Genomic DNA, 13,377 nt, shown 5'->3' with positions numbered 1-13,377 from the left:
CATTATTTAGAAATTATTGGACAGAGGGAGCGGGTTGGCAGTCTTGAAACAGTAAAAACATCCAAGTAGAAAGGAGATTCCAAGATCAAATCAATAACTAGAAACTTCACGGAGGCCAAACAATCATCACTGGAGTTAACATCAATTACTACATCACATTTGCGAGAGCGTCGCCTATAACTTTGCAACAAATGCAAAGTAACATTCAATATATGACATGACATGATATGATACGTTATGAAAAGAAAAGTAGTTCCTAATTTTTTGAGAAATAAGTACTTTTACTGTTGTAGCCTACTGCGTTTTAATTTATTTAGAAAATACTATCTTTAAACGAATGTTTGCAACCAGCTGTGAGAGCTAGCATGTTTACAATTGGTCAAATTAAGTAGACTGATTACTAGCTAACTAGCATGGCTACGTTTAGTTCCTGTCTTATTTCATGTTACTTCACAAAAAGCAAAGAAGTAGCGACTCATTTTCTGAGGAATACGTGTAGTGTTGTAGTTTACTATAGTTTGATTTGAGAGGATAACGCTATCATGAAAGGAACAATTACAACAAGCTATCAGTTAGCATGTCTACAATACAGACTCACTATAAGCAAACTAGAGTATGGCTAACATCAGTTCTTTTCCACTCTGACGTTACTTCATACAGAAAAGTAGCCAAAACTCTGTTGTTGCCTACTCTATTTTGAGTTAGTTAGATGCTTATTGATATGAATGTTTGTAATCAGCTATGAGCGTTAGCATGTCTACAATTTGATTTCGTTAGAGAACGCTTATTGATATGAATGTTTGTAACCAGCTATGAGAGTTAGCATGTCTACAATTTGATTTAGTAAGCTAACGCTTATTGATATGAATGTTTGTAACCAGCTATGAGAGTTAGCATGTCTATAATTGGTGAAATAAAAACATTAGCTACCAGTAACTAAATAATGTGGCTAACATCAGTTTCTTGCCATTCTTACATTAATTTACAGAGAGCTGGGAAAGCATACTGTAACTTGATTTAGTAAGATGGTGCTGTCTTGAAAAGAACGTTTGCAACTAGCTATGAGTTAGCAAGTCTACAATTGGTGAAATGGGAATTTATTATTAGCTGACTACCATGGCTAACATCAATCCCTTTCCACGCTGACATCTTTTGAGAAATAAATACTATTACCAAATATAGCCCACTGTAATCAAGAAAAATGTTATTTTATTAAGAAGCAATTCAATAGTTTCTTTTCTGCTGTATCTGCATTTAGTAATGAACCTACAAACCCAGTTTAATACCAGTTATCTGCCTGAAAATTTAAAACAATTTAAATATAATTGAAATAAAGTGACAAGCCGTGCCCGCCAAGACATTGATCAAATATAACCAAGATAACTAGTATCCTCACCCCTAAAAAATTAAAAGCGTTTCAAAGAGCCCTCAGTATGTTTGAAACAATGTTATTTATATCAGGATGCACAAGGAAACTTTTCCACAGCTGCGTGTAGTGCCCCGGCCGTACAAAAACTGTGACAACCAGCGACGTCTCCACCATGCAACATTCACCACAAAGACCGCACTTGTTTGCAAAGCCCGTAAATGTCAAGATAGAAGCCGCAAAAGAGGCAACTGGACTCTTCACGGCCATTGAAGGCGTTCCAAAAAAATTACACACAAGGCAGAGTAAAGAAATTTGTTTTCATCTCTCATTTGCTTGTCTTCCACCACCACACATCACTAAAATAGCAACAAAATTTCTCCTTAAAATGCTTGAAAAAGAAAGATAATTCAGTTAATGTTTGCTTGATTTTCTGCTCCTTGTCAAGGTCATCTTACTGAAGATTGCATTTACTTTTATGGTTTAGCACAATTCTCAGCACATTGTTGTTGGAAAAAAAATCACACAAACAAAAAAAAATCGCTGACTTTTGGTTTTGGGTGCTCGCTCGTGTGGTGTTCAGTGAGGTGTCTTCAAAGCATAAAAATAAATGATGGTCTGCTCAAAGCACCTTGGGTTAAGCCGCACAATTGTCAAACAAATGAAAGTCAAAGTGGTCCTTCCCACCTTGAATTTCTTCTGAACGTTTGTCCACACCAGACCTTCGCAGACACAAAATAGAACCATCACATTTCCTCACACCTTCTAACCCAGATGCAGCCAGATGAATACAGCTTCTGTTTAAGCAAACAGCCCCGACGAAAATAGAAATCAACAGAAACGCGCAGCCCGCTGTGTCCTAGTGAGTAGCGGAGTCAGTTCCTCAAAGAAAGCCAAACAAGAGCAAATAAGCAAATCGGTGCTGAATGCATGCAGGTGGCGCACCTGCGTGCGTAAAGCCGACGTGCGGGGTGCGTCACGCTCTCCCACGGCGAGAACAATAACTTGTCTCCCGTCATGTGCACGGTGGGACCGGGTGGCACAAAGAGGGTGTGGACGCTCGGGCTACTTACGCTGCTGTTCTCCCCGGTCCAGTGGACCATCGCCTGGTTGTGCGTCGCATCCCCTTTGAGCACGAACGAGCTGCTCTGCAAGGACATTTGGTTTTCCCGGGACAGCGCTCTCCGAAGGCGGGGGGAGCCCTCCGAACCCCCGGCGCCGGCCGCGTCCTCGCCTCCCTCCGGCGGGGAGCCTTCCGCGCGTCCTCCAAGTCCCTGCACGTCCGGTCCGCGCCCGCGGTCGCAGCGCGCGGGTCCCGGAATCGCGGTCACGGCCGAGACGGTAAAGAGCAAGACGCAAAGACGCGCGAGGGCGGGGAGCGCTGCTTCGGCCATGCTTTCGGGCCGGAGACGGAGCAGGAGACTGGAGGAAGATGGATAGGTGTGTACTGAGCGATGAGCGAGGGAGTGTGCGAAGGAGGCGAGGGAGGGTGGCGTAGTGGGAACAACGTGGAAGCGTCTTGGTGCCAAAGTGGACCGCGGGACGGCGCACTGGCGCCACCTGCTGCTAGCAGCCACGCAAACTGCAACTGAATTTGAACGTCGTCAGCGTTCCCGTGTTTTTCGCGGGGGTGACGTTGACAAAAATATACGCAAGAAAGGAAATCCGCGAAGTGGAGATTGATTGATTTTTTTTCTTTTGTTCCCTTTTTAGTTCATTTCTTTTGTTAAAAAATAAAGACATAAAGTTGATATTAAGCAAAATTGAGGAAAAATATGAAGAAAATAGCAAGGTAAACTTGCGGTAGTTATGGCTATACTATTTTTTGCAAGTAGATTGGGCTCCAGATTTATTCCAGTAGCGTCGGAGGAAGCTAGAAAGTTTAAAAATTGCATGATACAATACTTTTAATAATAATAATTTAAAAAAATAGAACTCAGTAGCTGTAGTTCACACAGTTATGTTTTACTTACGCAACATAATTCTGTACTATAGGAGACAATATATAAAAAAATAAGACAAAATAATCTTTTCATTTTTTAATGAACCTTTTCAGTTTTTCATAATTATCCTGCCACTGGACTTAGCTTTAACCCATGGGTGTTTCTAGCAGATTTTTGGGGGTGCTCGAGTTGCCCTGAATTGAATCACCACATAAATGCTCTTTTAAAACAAGAGTGCTTCATTGACACAATATTTTAGCAACAAAATGACGGCAACCCTCCCAGCCCCACTCCTCAAAAAAGGCTTGTTCCGCCCAATCTATACTACCTCTACGTTTGTACAGATGAATATACCTTCCAATAATATTGATACAGTACAGTCGCCGTGTAGTTACAGTAAATGCTAATCTTGAACCAGGATACGTTATAAGATTCATTACTTTATACGACTCAGTACTTGACCAACATTCAATTATCAATACCAGCCCTAATGGGGAACTTAATTGTAGCTCGGTAAGATGTCAGTTTTTCCTAGAAATGTTTTCAAGTGGCCAGAAACATCACCACTATCCTCTGTTTCAACAGGAATGGGAAAAGGTCAATCCCGTGCGTGTAAAACCAAGGTGCTATTGACAAGCTAACTCATTAGATGTCCGTGACAAAAACGAAAAAAAGTGTTATGGTTTCATTCAAGTCACCCAAAGAATTGAGATGTCTGCATTTACATCTGATGTCTTTATAAAATCAAGGTAATGTGAGCCAATTTTGTGATTTTAGAAATCCCGCAATGAGAGATTTTCAGATCAGAGAGTTCTCATTTTGTAACAGCGGGTTGTTATCCGCTGCCCAGCAAGGTGGAAGAAGAGCAGCATTAATATTTGATGGAGGTGAGACCCAGTTAATATTTGAAGAGTCGTCGTCACCTATTCGTTTTTTCCGTCATTCTTTGATATCTTTTGGTTTCTTTTCACATAATCTCAACATTCCCCATTTTTTTTGAGAAAGAAATCATTTAACAAGACACAAAACTGATGACTGCAGTCATAGTGAGCATGGAGAAGATTTAGCAACAAATTTGACTATTACTCTTGTAATATTCCTTTTAAAAGACATTTAGGAGACAGTATAGCAAAATTAAAAGACATAATCTTCCACAAAAGGCAAATTAATGGGATGTTCCGCACCGTTAATGAGGTGGGCGACTCCCCTCACTTCTTGAAGTCATTCATGTCCCCTTACTCACACCGAGCACTTCAAAAACTCCGCCTCGGCCGTCACGCCGTGTCATCCGGTATTACAAGCGATGCGTTTAATGACTCACCTCACCCACGGGACCCGCAGCACACAAACGATGCCCCTTGCAATTCTTGAATAGCAACGTGGCCTGAAAGAGAGAATGAAAAGATGAGAAAAGTGTATGCTTTGGCAACATATTTTTTGACATGTTGGTGCCAAGCAACTATGTTAATGTGAGAGGAGGAGCTTCTAATAATTATATCAGACACTTGTATGCAATTATATTAAAAATAATTTTAAAAAAAAATTCAGCCTGTACAGCAACATAGTGGAATGGTATTTAATTATTCTGTCAGTCACTGTACGTACACCTCTGGCCTAGGCAGGCAAAATTGCAAACCTGATCCGTGCAAACGAGCATCCTCTGGATAATACTGCATACTTGTTGAGTCTCACCATCTGAGAAGGCAAAAGCCTCGCCAGACATGAATAATTGAACAACCTTGATCATGTTTTCTTCTTTTTTTTTCCCCACTAGCAAGAAAAACCAGCCACTCTTGACCTGGTATAACCCCATTTCACTGAGTAAGATGAAATGTTAAGTTGTATTAAATGATTTTCAATCAGGAAAATATTGAATGTGTGTTTTTTAAATATTTATAACTGTAAAAAGAAGCTAAAGAATGAAGAAGTCTGTGCATCATTGAGTCAATACCACTTGGCCACAATGGGGCAGTAACACACACATTAAGATACATTAAACTTTCAAATACACATACATTGCGTTCATAAAATTTTCCCTACTACGGGATATATAACACATGATTATGAGACTATTGATGTTAAGTTTCTACCGACAAGCCATTCGGATTCTGAATAAATCCCTCAGGCTGTAGTCTGCCTCATAAGCGGTCCTTTTACCACATGCACCTTACAAATCCTGCACAGTGCAGGAAAGCTGCTAAATACATAATATTTTGCACTACATGATATTTTGCATCATCCTCACATGTATTCAGTTTCTTCCACTCTGTCTACTCCATAATATGCTCAGAATGTGAGTTTATTCATTTATTAGTGCTTCATTATTCCTGCCCTTATGGTTCTATTATTAATTAATTAATTTATTTATTTCCGTTTTATAATCTACATTATTATTTGCTCGATTGTGGAATGTAGTCTGCTCGGAGAAGTGAACAGAAAAATTTCGTAGTGTCGTATTAGAATGCATATGACAATAAAACTCTTGAATCTTAAGTTTTAGCTCCTAAATGTTTTTTTCGCGTTTGAAATAAACCTGTGATTTCTTAGATTTATTTTTAGTTTGACAGTTAACGTCAAATAGGAGTGTCAAACAGGTCGAGGCAACATTTTTGAAGAACTAGTTAGTATTTTCCAACTTTCCGTGCGGTACAGTTTGAGTTGAGTTAACTCGAATCACGAATTCATTTCTGCACACGAACTGTTTATCACAATGAGCAAAATGATCACATTTTGACACACAAAACAAATGTAAAAGGTATTTTACTTATTTAGCTCATCCTTCCATATTTCTTGATCGATTCAAAATATTCCATCTTGAATATGTTACGCCTAATCAGGGAAAGTACTGACCTCAACTGTCTTCACCACATCCTTAAAATTACGATTTTACAGAGAAATGTTAGATTAAAAAAATTCCCTTCTCCTTCAACATTCACAACCAACTTTGTATATTATTGGCAATTAAGTCATTTTTTCTCAATATTTCTTATTCAAACACTTGTACATTAATCCAAGTACAAAAAAAAAAAAAAATTTCAGGTAAAGTGAGACTTTCGCCACTTTAGTTAGAAACACATTTAAATTAAAAAAGTAGAGACTACGTGGGACTATTACGGCTATTACTAATTATGCATTACTATTATTGTTTATTTTTAAATAATATGCACTCAATACTCGATACGCAATACTCAATACTAACCTTCGCATGTTTTTTTTTTTTAATCAACTGTCATTGGTCACGTGTGTGGGTTTGGACGTTTAACTCTAGCGCAACCAAACTATCCTACTCAACTTCAATATGCAATTGGTCAAAACACATACGCCCGCCTCTTCTGATATCCGATTGGCTAACACTCTGGACAGCGACTATCAGTTCATGGTGTCCTGTCTAAGCGTGTGCTCCAAGGAGGCTTCTCGCTTGCCCAATTAAGTAGCAATATGGCGAGTTTGTGCATACGGAGCTTCTCACTCGGAGCTTTGCGTAACGTCGTAAGGTTAGTAACTTTTCCATTTTACTTGAAAAATGTGTCGATGTGTTTGGTGCGTGAATAACGTGTCGACGTTAGCATCGCGAGATAGCGTGATGACATAATTGGACATAGTGGGAGTAACATGCTATTATATATAGAGGAAAAATGCTTACATTACCTCAGGTGGCGTAAACGCTAGAATTTGTAAAAGTGGTTTATAGTTCATTAGTCGAAGGATAGTTATCGAACACTTCTCAGACGCACCGAGAATGACGTCATTGACGTCGCACAATTACGTCAGCCGGTTGACCTTTTGTAATCTAGCCCCGCTACATCTCGAGTCGAACCAAAACCAAAAAAATGCTGATTTTATGTTTTCAATTTAACTCAAGAAATTTTAAATATGATCATCAGGAAGAAAAGTTGTATCTCTACTTAGCGGATTTCGTTGTTGATGTTGTAATAAAGGTTTTGAGTGCATTTTACAATTTTTTTTTTAGCATCGTGGGCAATAGATTAACTGGTCTGGTGTTTATTTTTGTTTCCTCAGAGCATCCCCGCGGCGATTTTGCACAGCCACCCAGCAAAAGAACGGTCACGGATCAGAGGAGGCATCAGCCGATCAGAACGCAGCGGAAAAGTTCTTGGCCGAGAAGACGCAGCTGGAGGAGCAGCTTAAAGAGATGACCGTAAGTTGTACGCTGTCTTTAAAAAAAACAAAAAACAAAAAAACCTTATCTGACGATCCGCAGGACAAATATAAGCGAGCCTTGGCGGACACAGAGAACCTACGGACAAGGAGTCAAAGGATGATTCAGGAAGCTAAATTATACGGTAAACACACCTCTCGTGAAACACTATTTATAGTTATGCGGGATATAATCAATTTTTAAGCAATTACTGCGCTGCCAGGTATCCAGGGCTTCTGCGAAGACCTCCTGGAGGTGGCCGATATTTTGGAAAAAGCCAAGGAAAGCGTACCCAAGGAGGAAGTGACGAGCCAGAACCCTCACTTAAAAAATCTCTACGACGGGCTAGTGATGACTGAGGTCCAGATCCAGAAGGTGTTCACCAAGCACAACCTGGTCAAACTCAACCCGTACGGCCTCAAGTTCGACCCTTACGAGCACGAGGCGCTCTTCCACGCCCCCGCCGAAGGGAAGGAGCCCGGCACTGTCACCGCGGTGACCAAAGTGGGGTACAAGCTACACGGGCGCACCCTCAGGCCGGCGTTGGTCGGCGTGGCCAAAGCCTCCTAAGAACACCGTGGACCATGCGGACATTTGGCGTGTTCGCCTTCACTGGACTGAGTACTACAATAAACTGACCAAACTTTGACTTCGGTCCTGTTTTTAAATTTAATGAGTTGGCGGGACTAGTTGGAATGCAGATGTCACAAATATAAATAAAGTGAAGTGAAAATTAAAGAGAAAACATAAGGACATGTTGTGTATCTTGAACAGCTCTGCTTTAAAATGCTCCTGCTAGCTTAATGCTAAGTCACGAAGGAAGAACCCATAGATGTGCTAACGATTAGCATCAATAACCCGTTACACAACAGGGGTTTTAACGCAAACAGCGAAAAACAGACTACAGGTGTCGAATTCCAGTCCTCGAGAGCCGGTATCCTGCATGTTTTTGAACCATCTCCCTCAAAACACCTGATTCAAATAATTAGGATCGTTTTCAAGCTCCTGGAAAGCTTGCTAATAAGGTCATTATTTGTGTTGGGTCAGAAAAATTGAAAACATACAAGATACCGACCCTCGAGGACTGGAGTTCGACACCTATGATGTAGCCTGATGACACAACATTTTCACAAATTCCTTAGCCTTTTACAAAAAAAAAATTGCAGCCTATTGATTCACTGAAAATCAATTAGGATTTACGACTGCATTACTGACTCCCGGTGGCCAAGATGGGCACAGCAGGAGCAGCACACTGAATGAAATGAAGTATTAAATGACGACGCACAAGCTGCCTATCCTTTATATTCTATTTAATTGTTTAAGTACAATATTAGAAAGTGCTATTTTACTTGATTAAAAAAAAACAATATACAAAAATATGTTTTGGAGGAGACAATAACATAAATTTACAATCATCCATTTCAATCATTCCAATCAAACAAGTGCGACCGTCCTAAATTTAGTTTCCATGTTTAATACATGTCCATTCATACGCCACGACAGCAAAGACGGCAGCTTCATCTGTGCAATACAAAATTATTTCTTTACTTACAAAAGCTATATAAAAAAATATTCCAAAAAATGGAAAATACTGTACAGGTCACCAGTAATTTTCTTTTCTCCATTTATACATCATTTACAGGTCAGACTCGTGTCCGGGACAGGATGAAAAAGACGCGGAGCAGCTGAGAAACGTTTCGCTTTATAATCCTCGATAGATTATATTGATTAGTAACAGGTAGCGTTGCAAATATGGAAATCATCCAAACCAAATGAGCGGCCCAAAATACTGACAATTCACCCTGTCCTTTGCAAACCGCAAAATATGGCTCTTTCTGTCCTTAGTGCTAATATGAAAATACAGTGAACCCACGGTGTTCCATAAATTTGGATTTTCCATAGTGCAGGCAAGTGGTAATTGTGAATCGGATGCAGTACCACGTTCCGCCACAACATTCCAGGCAGCACTGAGCACGACTGGAAGAAATGTGCCTTAGTCAAGAGCAATCGGAGGCAAAGTCTTTTGAGTATCACACTTATGAATTAGTGGCATTATAAATTGTTTGTTTTACAAAAATTTGGCCTTTAGTATTTGATCAACTTTGAAACACAGTTCCCTTGCAACATCACAGTATTGGGGCTTCCCTTTATCTCTGATTTATGACCATAACTTTTTCTGTTGCAGGAATACGTCGCTATTTTATATATATATATATATATATATATATATATATAAATTTTTTCCACTACAATGGATTTTCAATGATGACCCTTTTGCAGGTTTATCTTGCCATTTTTCTCAATGTTTTTCATCCTTCAAGTAGGATCAGACAAAACAACCGATCTCTACTAAAAATAACCGTAAACAAGAGAATACTCCTGTTTTTTTTCATACATTAGACCTAGGATTATATTTAAAAGTAAAATAGTTGGTAATTGGTCACATTTATTTGCAAGTTTTTGATATTTATAATCATTTAACTTCTGAATGAAAACAAGTCTAAATTTTACACACTGTGCCTTTAAGAGACTTTAGCTGTTAATTTATCATTTTGTGGATCATTTTTTTGTCTAGATATGTATGTAATACTTAGAAAAATGTAATTTTTTACGTTTTAATGAGTTAACTGAATACATTTTTAATACAAACGTGTTAGATTTTCACCTATGGCGGGTGGGTCTGGAAAACACGGTTGCACTTCACTTGACACAATTCAAAACAGAATACTCTGATTAACATTGTTTGCAGGGATAGAAAAAAAGCAGAAAAAAAAATCGACCTCCTTTTACTCAATGTCTGAGGGTTGTACTTTACTGCTACCTGCTGCCGACTGAAATTGAACTCATAGAGCCAATCAAATAATATTATATTCTTCTGAGACCCCAGCCTTCTCATTTGTGTCCACGGTCATTGGTTCCCCATCTAAATCTTTTGACTCATTCGAGCTAACCAAATAAGTCCTAGCGCAGCATTTCTATTGATGTCTCTTGTAGGTTGCCGCTAACTCTAGCAACTAACTCTTGCTGAGACAAAATGGACTCAAAAGTAGACACAAAGGAAAACACTGGCTTTCAGGAGGCTATGATTGGATTTTTTTTGTGAGATGGGGTGTTTGTAAATTAATCTGGAGTGTGAATATTTTTTTGTAAAAATCTTCGCGGGAAGGCATCCCTCGCGAAAAACGAGAGGGTTCGCTGTATTTGTTCGCCAGCGGGGGCCGCCACTGTACACATTCACAACGCCACCGAGAAGGCGCAAGTCAGTAGTTTTGTTTCTAAACCGCGTCTCGGGAAATCCACCCGCTCTCCGTGAGGAAGGTGACGATGCGTTTCCTGAGGACTTTGTCCAGGTAGCTGGGCAGCCGGCTCTTGGAGGGGACGCCCTGCCTCTTCTGCAGGTGGTCCTTGATGATGATGGTCTTGACCGTCAGGTAGCGCGCCGGGCTCAAGTTGAGGGAGTTACACAGCACCTTCTCGCGGTCCGAAAGCAGCTCGAAGCCGGTCAGGTTCTCGATGGCGGCGAACTCGCCCTCTTTGATTTCCTCCTTTACGGCGCAGCCCGCCCCGAGCCCGCCGGTCGCTCCGCCGCCCCCTCCGCACGGCGCCGCCCCGGAGCCGAGCCCGCCGCCGCCGCCGCCCCGCTTGGAGACGACCACGCTCTTGTTCTCCTTGCGTTTCTCCCGTTTGTGCCGCGCCGCCTCGTACTCGGCGGCCTCGTCCAGGCGGGCGATGCCGTTGCGGCGGCAACGCTGCAGCTCCCTCACTTTGGCCCTCAGCGCGCGCTCTTTATGCATGTTCTCAAAGAGCTCCTCCATTTCTCGGTGGGCCATGAACTGACAGAGCCCCCGCAGGCGCACCCGTTGCTCCTTCTCCTCCTTGTTGATCTTCCTTTTGGGCGTGGTGGGAACCGGCGGGCAGGTCCCCGCCGTTGTCGTCGAACCCGGCGCCACGGTACCGGCGCCCGCTCCGGCCGCGGCGCTCACCGCGCCCGGCGACTTGTCCCTGTCCCGCGTCTCTTTCTTGTCCCGGCCCAAGAAGACGGGCACCAGGCTGTAGTCCCGAGCGATGTTCTTCCGCCGCTGCCGCTCGCGGAGTTTGCGCACGTACATGTCCACGTGGGCGCGTTTCATCTCGATCTCCACGTCCTCGTCGTCGTAGTTGACCGACAGGCCGCTGATGAGCTTCTCGGCGTCCTGGTCGTATTCGATCTCGTAGTCGTCGCGCAGCGGCATGTAGCCCAGCTGCTGCTGCTCGGCCAGGCTGATGTCCAGGGGCGGGAGCGGGACGGTGAGGCTGGGGGACAGCGCCCCCCCGCCGGGGCAGGTGTGGTCCGTCACCCGGTTGGGAATGCTGTCGGGGATGCAGGCTTTTCCCAGGTTGCCGTGGATGTACATGGTCACGTAGTGGTCCATGACCTCCTGCGGCGTGCGGCCGGCCCCCACGTGAGCGGCCATGTCCTCCTGAACGACCAATAAGCACATGTCTCGAAAGTACTCGCGGTACAAATACTTACAAAATAAGACTGCGCTAAAACGATTGCTTCGATGTATTTTTTAGAGTTATTTGCAGCCTCTCCTTTTTTTGTAATTTTTTCTTGTTCGGGGTACGTGACCAAACTTTGTTTTTTGAGGGCCACATACTGAAAAATATAAGGATGTAAGGGCCACATTAACTTTATTTTACTTTGACTTATTAAACACGGCAAAAACCAAACAAGCAAGCAGGTGCACATTGTCTATTGAATGTCGTTAGTTAATGCACCATCAAAACTTTGAGGTGAGCTGGCAAATCCAGATTTTTTTTTTAAACTTCTCATTTCTAACACTGTCTACCATAAATCTTTATTACCTCGTATTTTTAATACATGTTCCAGTCCACTAAAATGTGGATGGCGAGCCACAAATAACCCACAGAACTATTTAAGATAAGATACGGTCTATTCAACTGTGTCAATCATTGCCTCTCAGCAAGACAGCAAATTATTGCATTGCAAGAGGAGGAAATTTGTGTTCTAAGAATTTAAATTTAAGATTTAAAAAAAAAAGTTAACCACCTCCAAAAATATTTGATAGAAAAAATATTTGATAAAAAAAGTTGATCATTCACAATTAAATGGGAACGTGTTATTTGATCTTCTATGTTTTTTTTTTCAACTATAGATTGGAAATTCCAGCAAGATATCAGAATTCTAAAATTCATGAAACAAAAATAATTCTAGTAACGTCCGTGGAATACAACTCGACTATTGGCTCTGATTAAGCATCAAAATAATCGTTTTCTTGAGGGCTTTTTAGTATCATCTCTTCATGAAAATGTATCTTCATTTTGATTCTGCCCCTACTTTGTCAAACTAGACATATTTTGCAACTGGAACACTGTGTTGTGCGCTGTTTTATGCTAAGTTAACAAAACGGGTATTCTGTACAATTTAGGATAAAAAATATTCTGACACTTGGGTGCATTTTAGCATCTGTACTTTCACTTTCGTACAAGAGTTAAATAAGAAACTTTACACGTAGTTACATGTACTTAAATGCGGGGTATGAGTACGTTTGTTCCTTCTACACGGGCAGTGCAAAACGTCAACGAAGTGCAAAAAGTTCGTACCCAGTTTCCAAATCCATACTGCTCGATGGCATCGAGGAGCGACTGCTCTTCCCTGCTCGTCCATCCTCCCTCCGCTTCGGGACCCCAGAGGGAGAAGCGACCGCCGTCGACCTGCTGGTAGCCGTGCCATCTCCGGTGGTTGCCGATTTCCGCGCCGGCCGAGAAGCACTCGGGGCACAGCTCGATATCGGGACAGTCGGTGCAGCGAAGCCGGAGATTGGTCACGTCTGCCAGGCAGTTCACGCAGTACTTCTTCCCCAGGTCGGCCATGTTGGCTGGCTCTCGCTCCTTGTTGTTGGAGG

At 41.9% G+C, this 13,377-nt stretch overlaps 3 protein-coding genes across 6 annotated transcripts in view; 1 reads left to right on the top strand and 2 right to left on the bottom strand.

Annotated features, from left to right (window-relative positions):
- sorcs2 (sortilin-related VPS10 domain containing receptor 2) overlaps positions 1 to 7,008 on the bottom strand; it is a 115,202-nt gene extending 108,194 nt beyond the window's left edge. For 3 of the 4 annotated variants that reach the window (XM_088415167.1, XM_088415175.1, XM_088415184.1), the window contains exon 1: positions 2,440 to 2,803. In XM_088415167.1, the coding sequence (XP_088271293.1) occupies positions 2,440 to 2,760 (321 nt within the window). In that variant the 5' untranslated portion in view covers positions 2,761 to 2,803. Of the gene's footprint in view, positions 1 to 2,439; positions 2,804 to 4,630; positions 4,694 to 6,957 lie in introns of those variants that run through there. The other variant, XM_088415193.1, reaches the window with a different exon arrangement.
- On the top strand, positions 6,667 to 8,221 carry grpel1 (GrpE-like 1, mitochondrial). Its single transcript, XM_088415255.1, has 4 exons — positions 6,667 to 6,803; positions 7,330 to 7,468; positions 7,532 to 7,613; positions 7,692 to 8,221. Exons 1-4 carry the CDS (start codon positions 6,748 to 6,750, stop codon positions 8,036 to 8,038), a joined length of 624 nt encoding a protein of 207 aa, XP_088271381.1. The 5' UTR covers positions 6,667 to 6,747; the 3' UTR covers positions 8,039 to 8,221.
- Positions 8,222 to 8,992: 771 nt separating this feature from the next.
- On the bottom strand, positions 8,993 to 13,377 carry tada2b (transcriptional adaptor 2B). Its single transcript, XM_088415244.1, has 2 exons — positions 13,076 to 13,377; positions 8,993 to 11,928 (listed from the first exon to the last, which is right to left on the bottom strand). The coding sequence occupies exons 1-2, from the start codon at positions 13,343 to 13,345 to the stop codon at positions 10,744 to 10,746; spliced, it is 1,455 nt and encodes a 484-aa protein (XP_088271370.1). The 5' UTR covers positions 13,346 to 13,377; the 3' UTR covers positions 8,993 to 10,743.

This window comes from Hippichthys cyanospilos, chromosome 1 (genome assembly GCF_059441005.1).
Source record: "Hippichthys cyanospilos isolate Australia breed blue-spotted pipefish chromosome 1, RoL_Hcya_1.0, whole genome shotgun sequence".
NCBI classification, from domain to species: Eukaryota; Metazoa; Chordata; class Actinopteri; order Syngnathiformes; family Syngnathidae; genus Hippichthys; species Hippichthys cyanospilos.
The sequence above is the reverse complement of the archived record's forward strand: the minus strand, read 5'-3'. Positions and strand labels throughout refer to the sequence as shown.

What these genes read in the sequence shown, in the direction of transcription:
- tada2b (XM_088415244.1), bottom strand. Translation starts at nt 13,345, where the DNA reads ATGGCCGACCTGGGGAAGAAGTACTGCGTGAACTGCCTGGCAGACGTG. An exon ending in AGTATGGATTTGGAAACTGG is followed by an intron (nt 11,929 to 13,075) that starts GTACGAACTTTT and finishes TTGGTCGTTCAG; the next exon opens with GAGGACATGGCCGCTCACGT.
- grpel1 (XM_088415255.1), top strand. Translation starts at nt 6,748, where the DNA reads ATGGCGAGTTTGTGCATACGGAGCTTCTCACTCGGAGCTTTGCGTAAC. An exon ending in GCTTTGCGTAACGTCGTAAG is followed by an intron (nt 6,804 to 7,329) that starts GTTAGTAACTTT and finishes TTGTTTCCTCAG; the next exon opens with AGCATCCCCGCGGCGATTTT. An exon ending in TCAGGAAGCTAAATTATACG is followed by an intron (nt 7,614 to 7,691) that starts GTAAACACACCT and finishes CTGCGCTGCCAG; the next exon opens with GTATCCAGGGCTTCTGCGAA.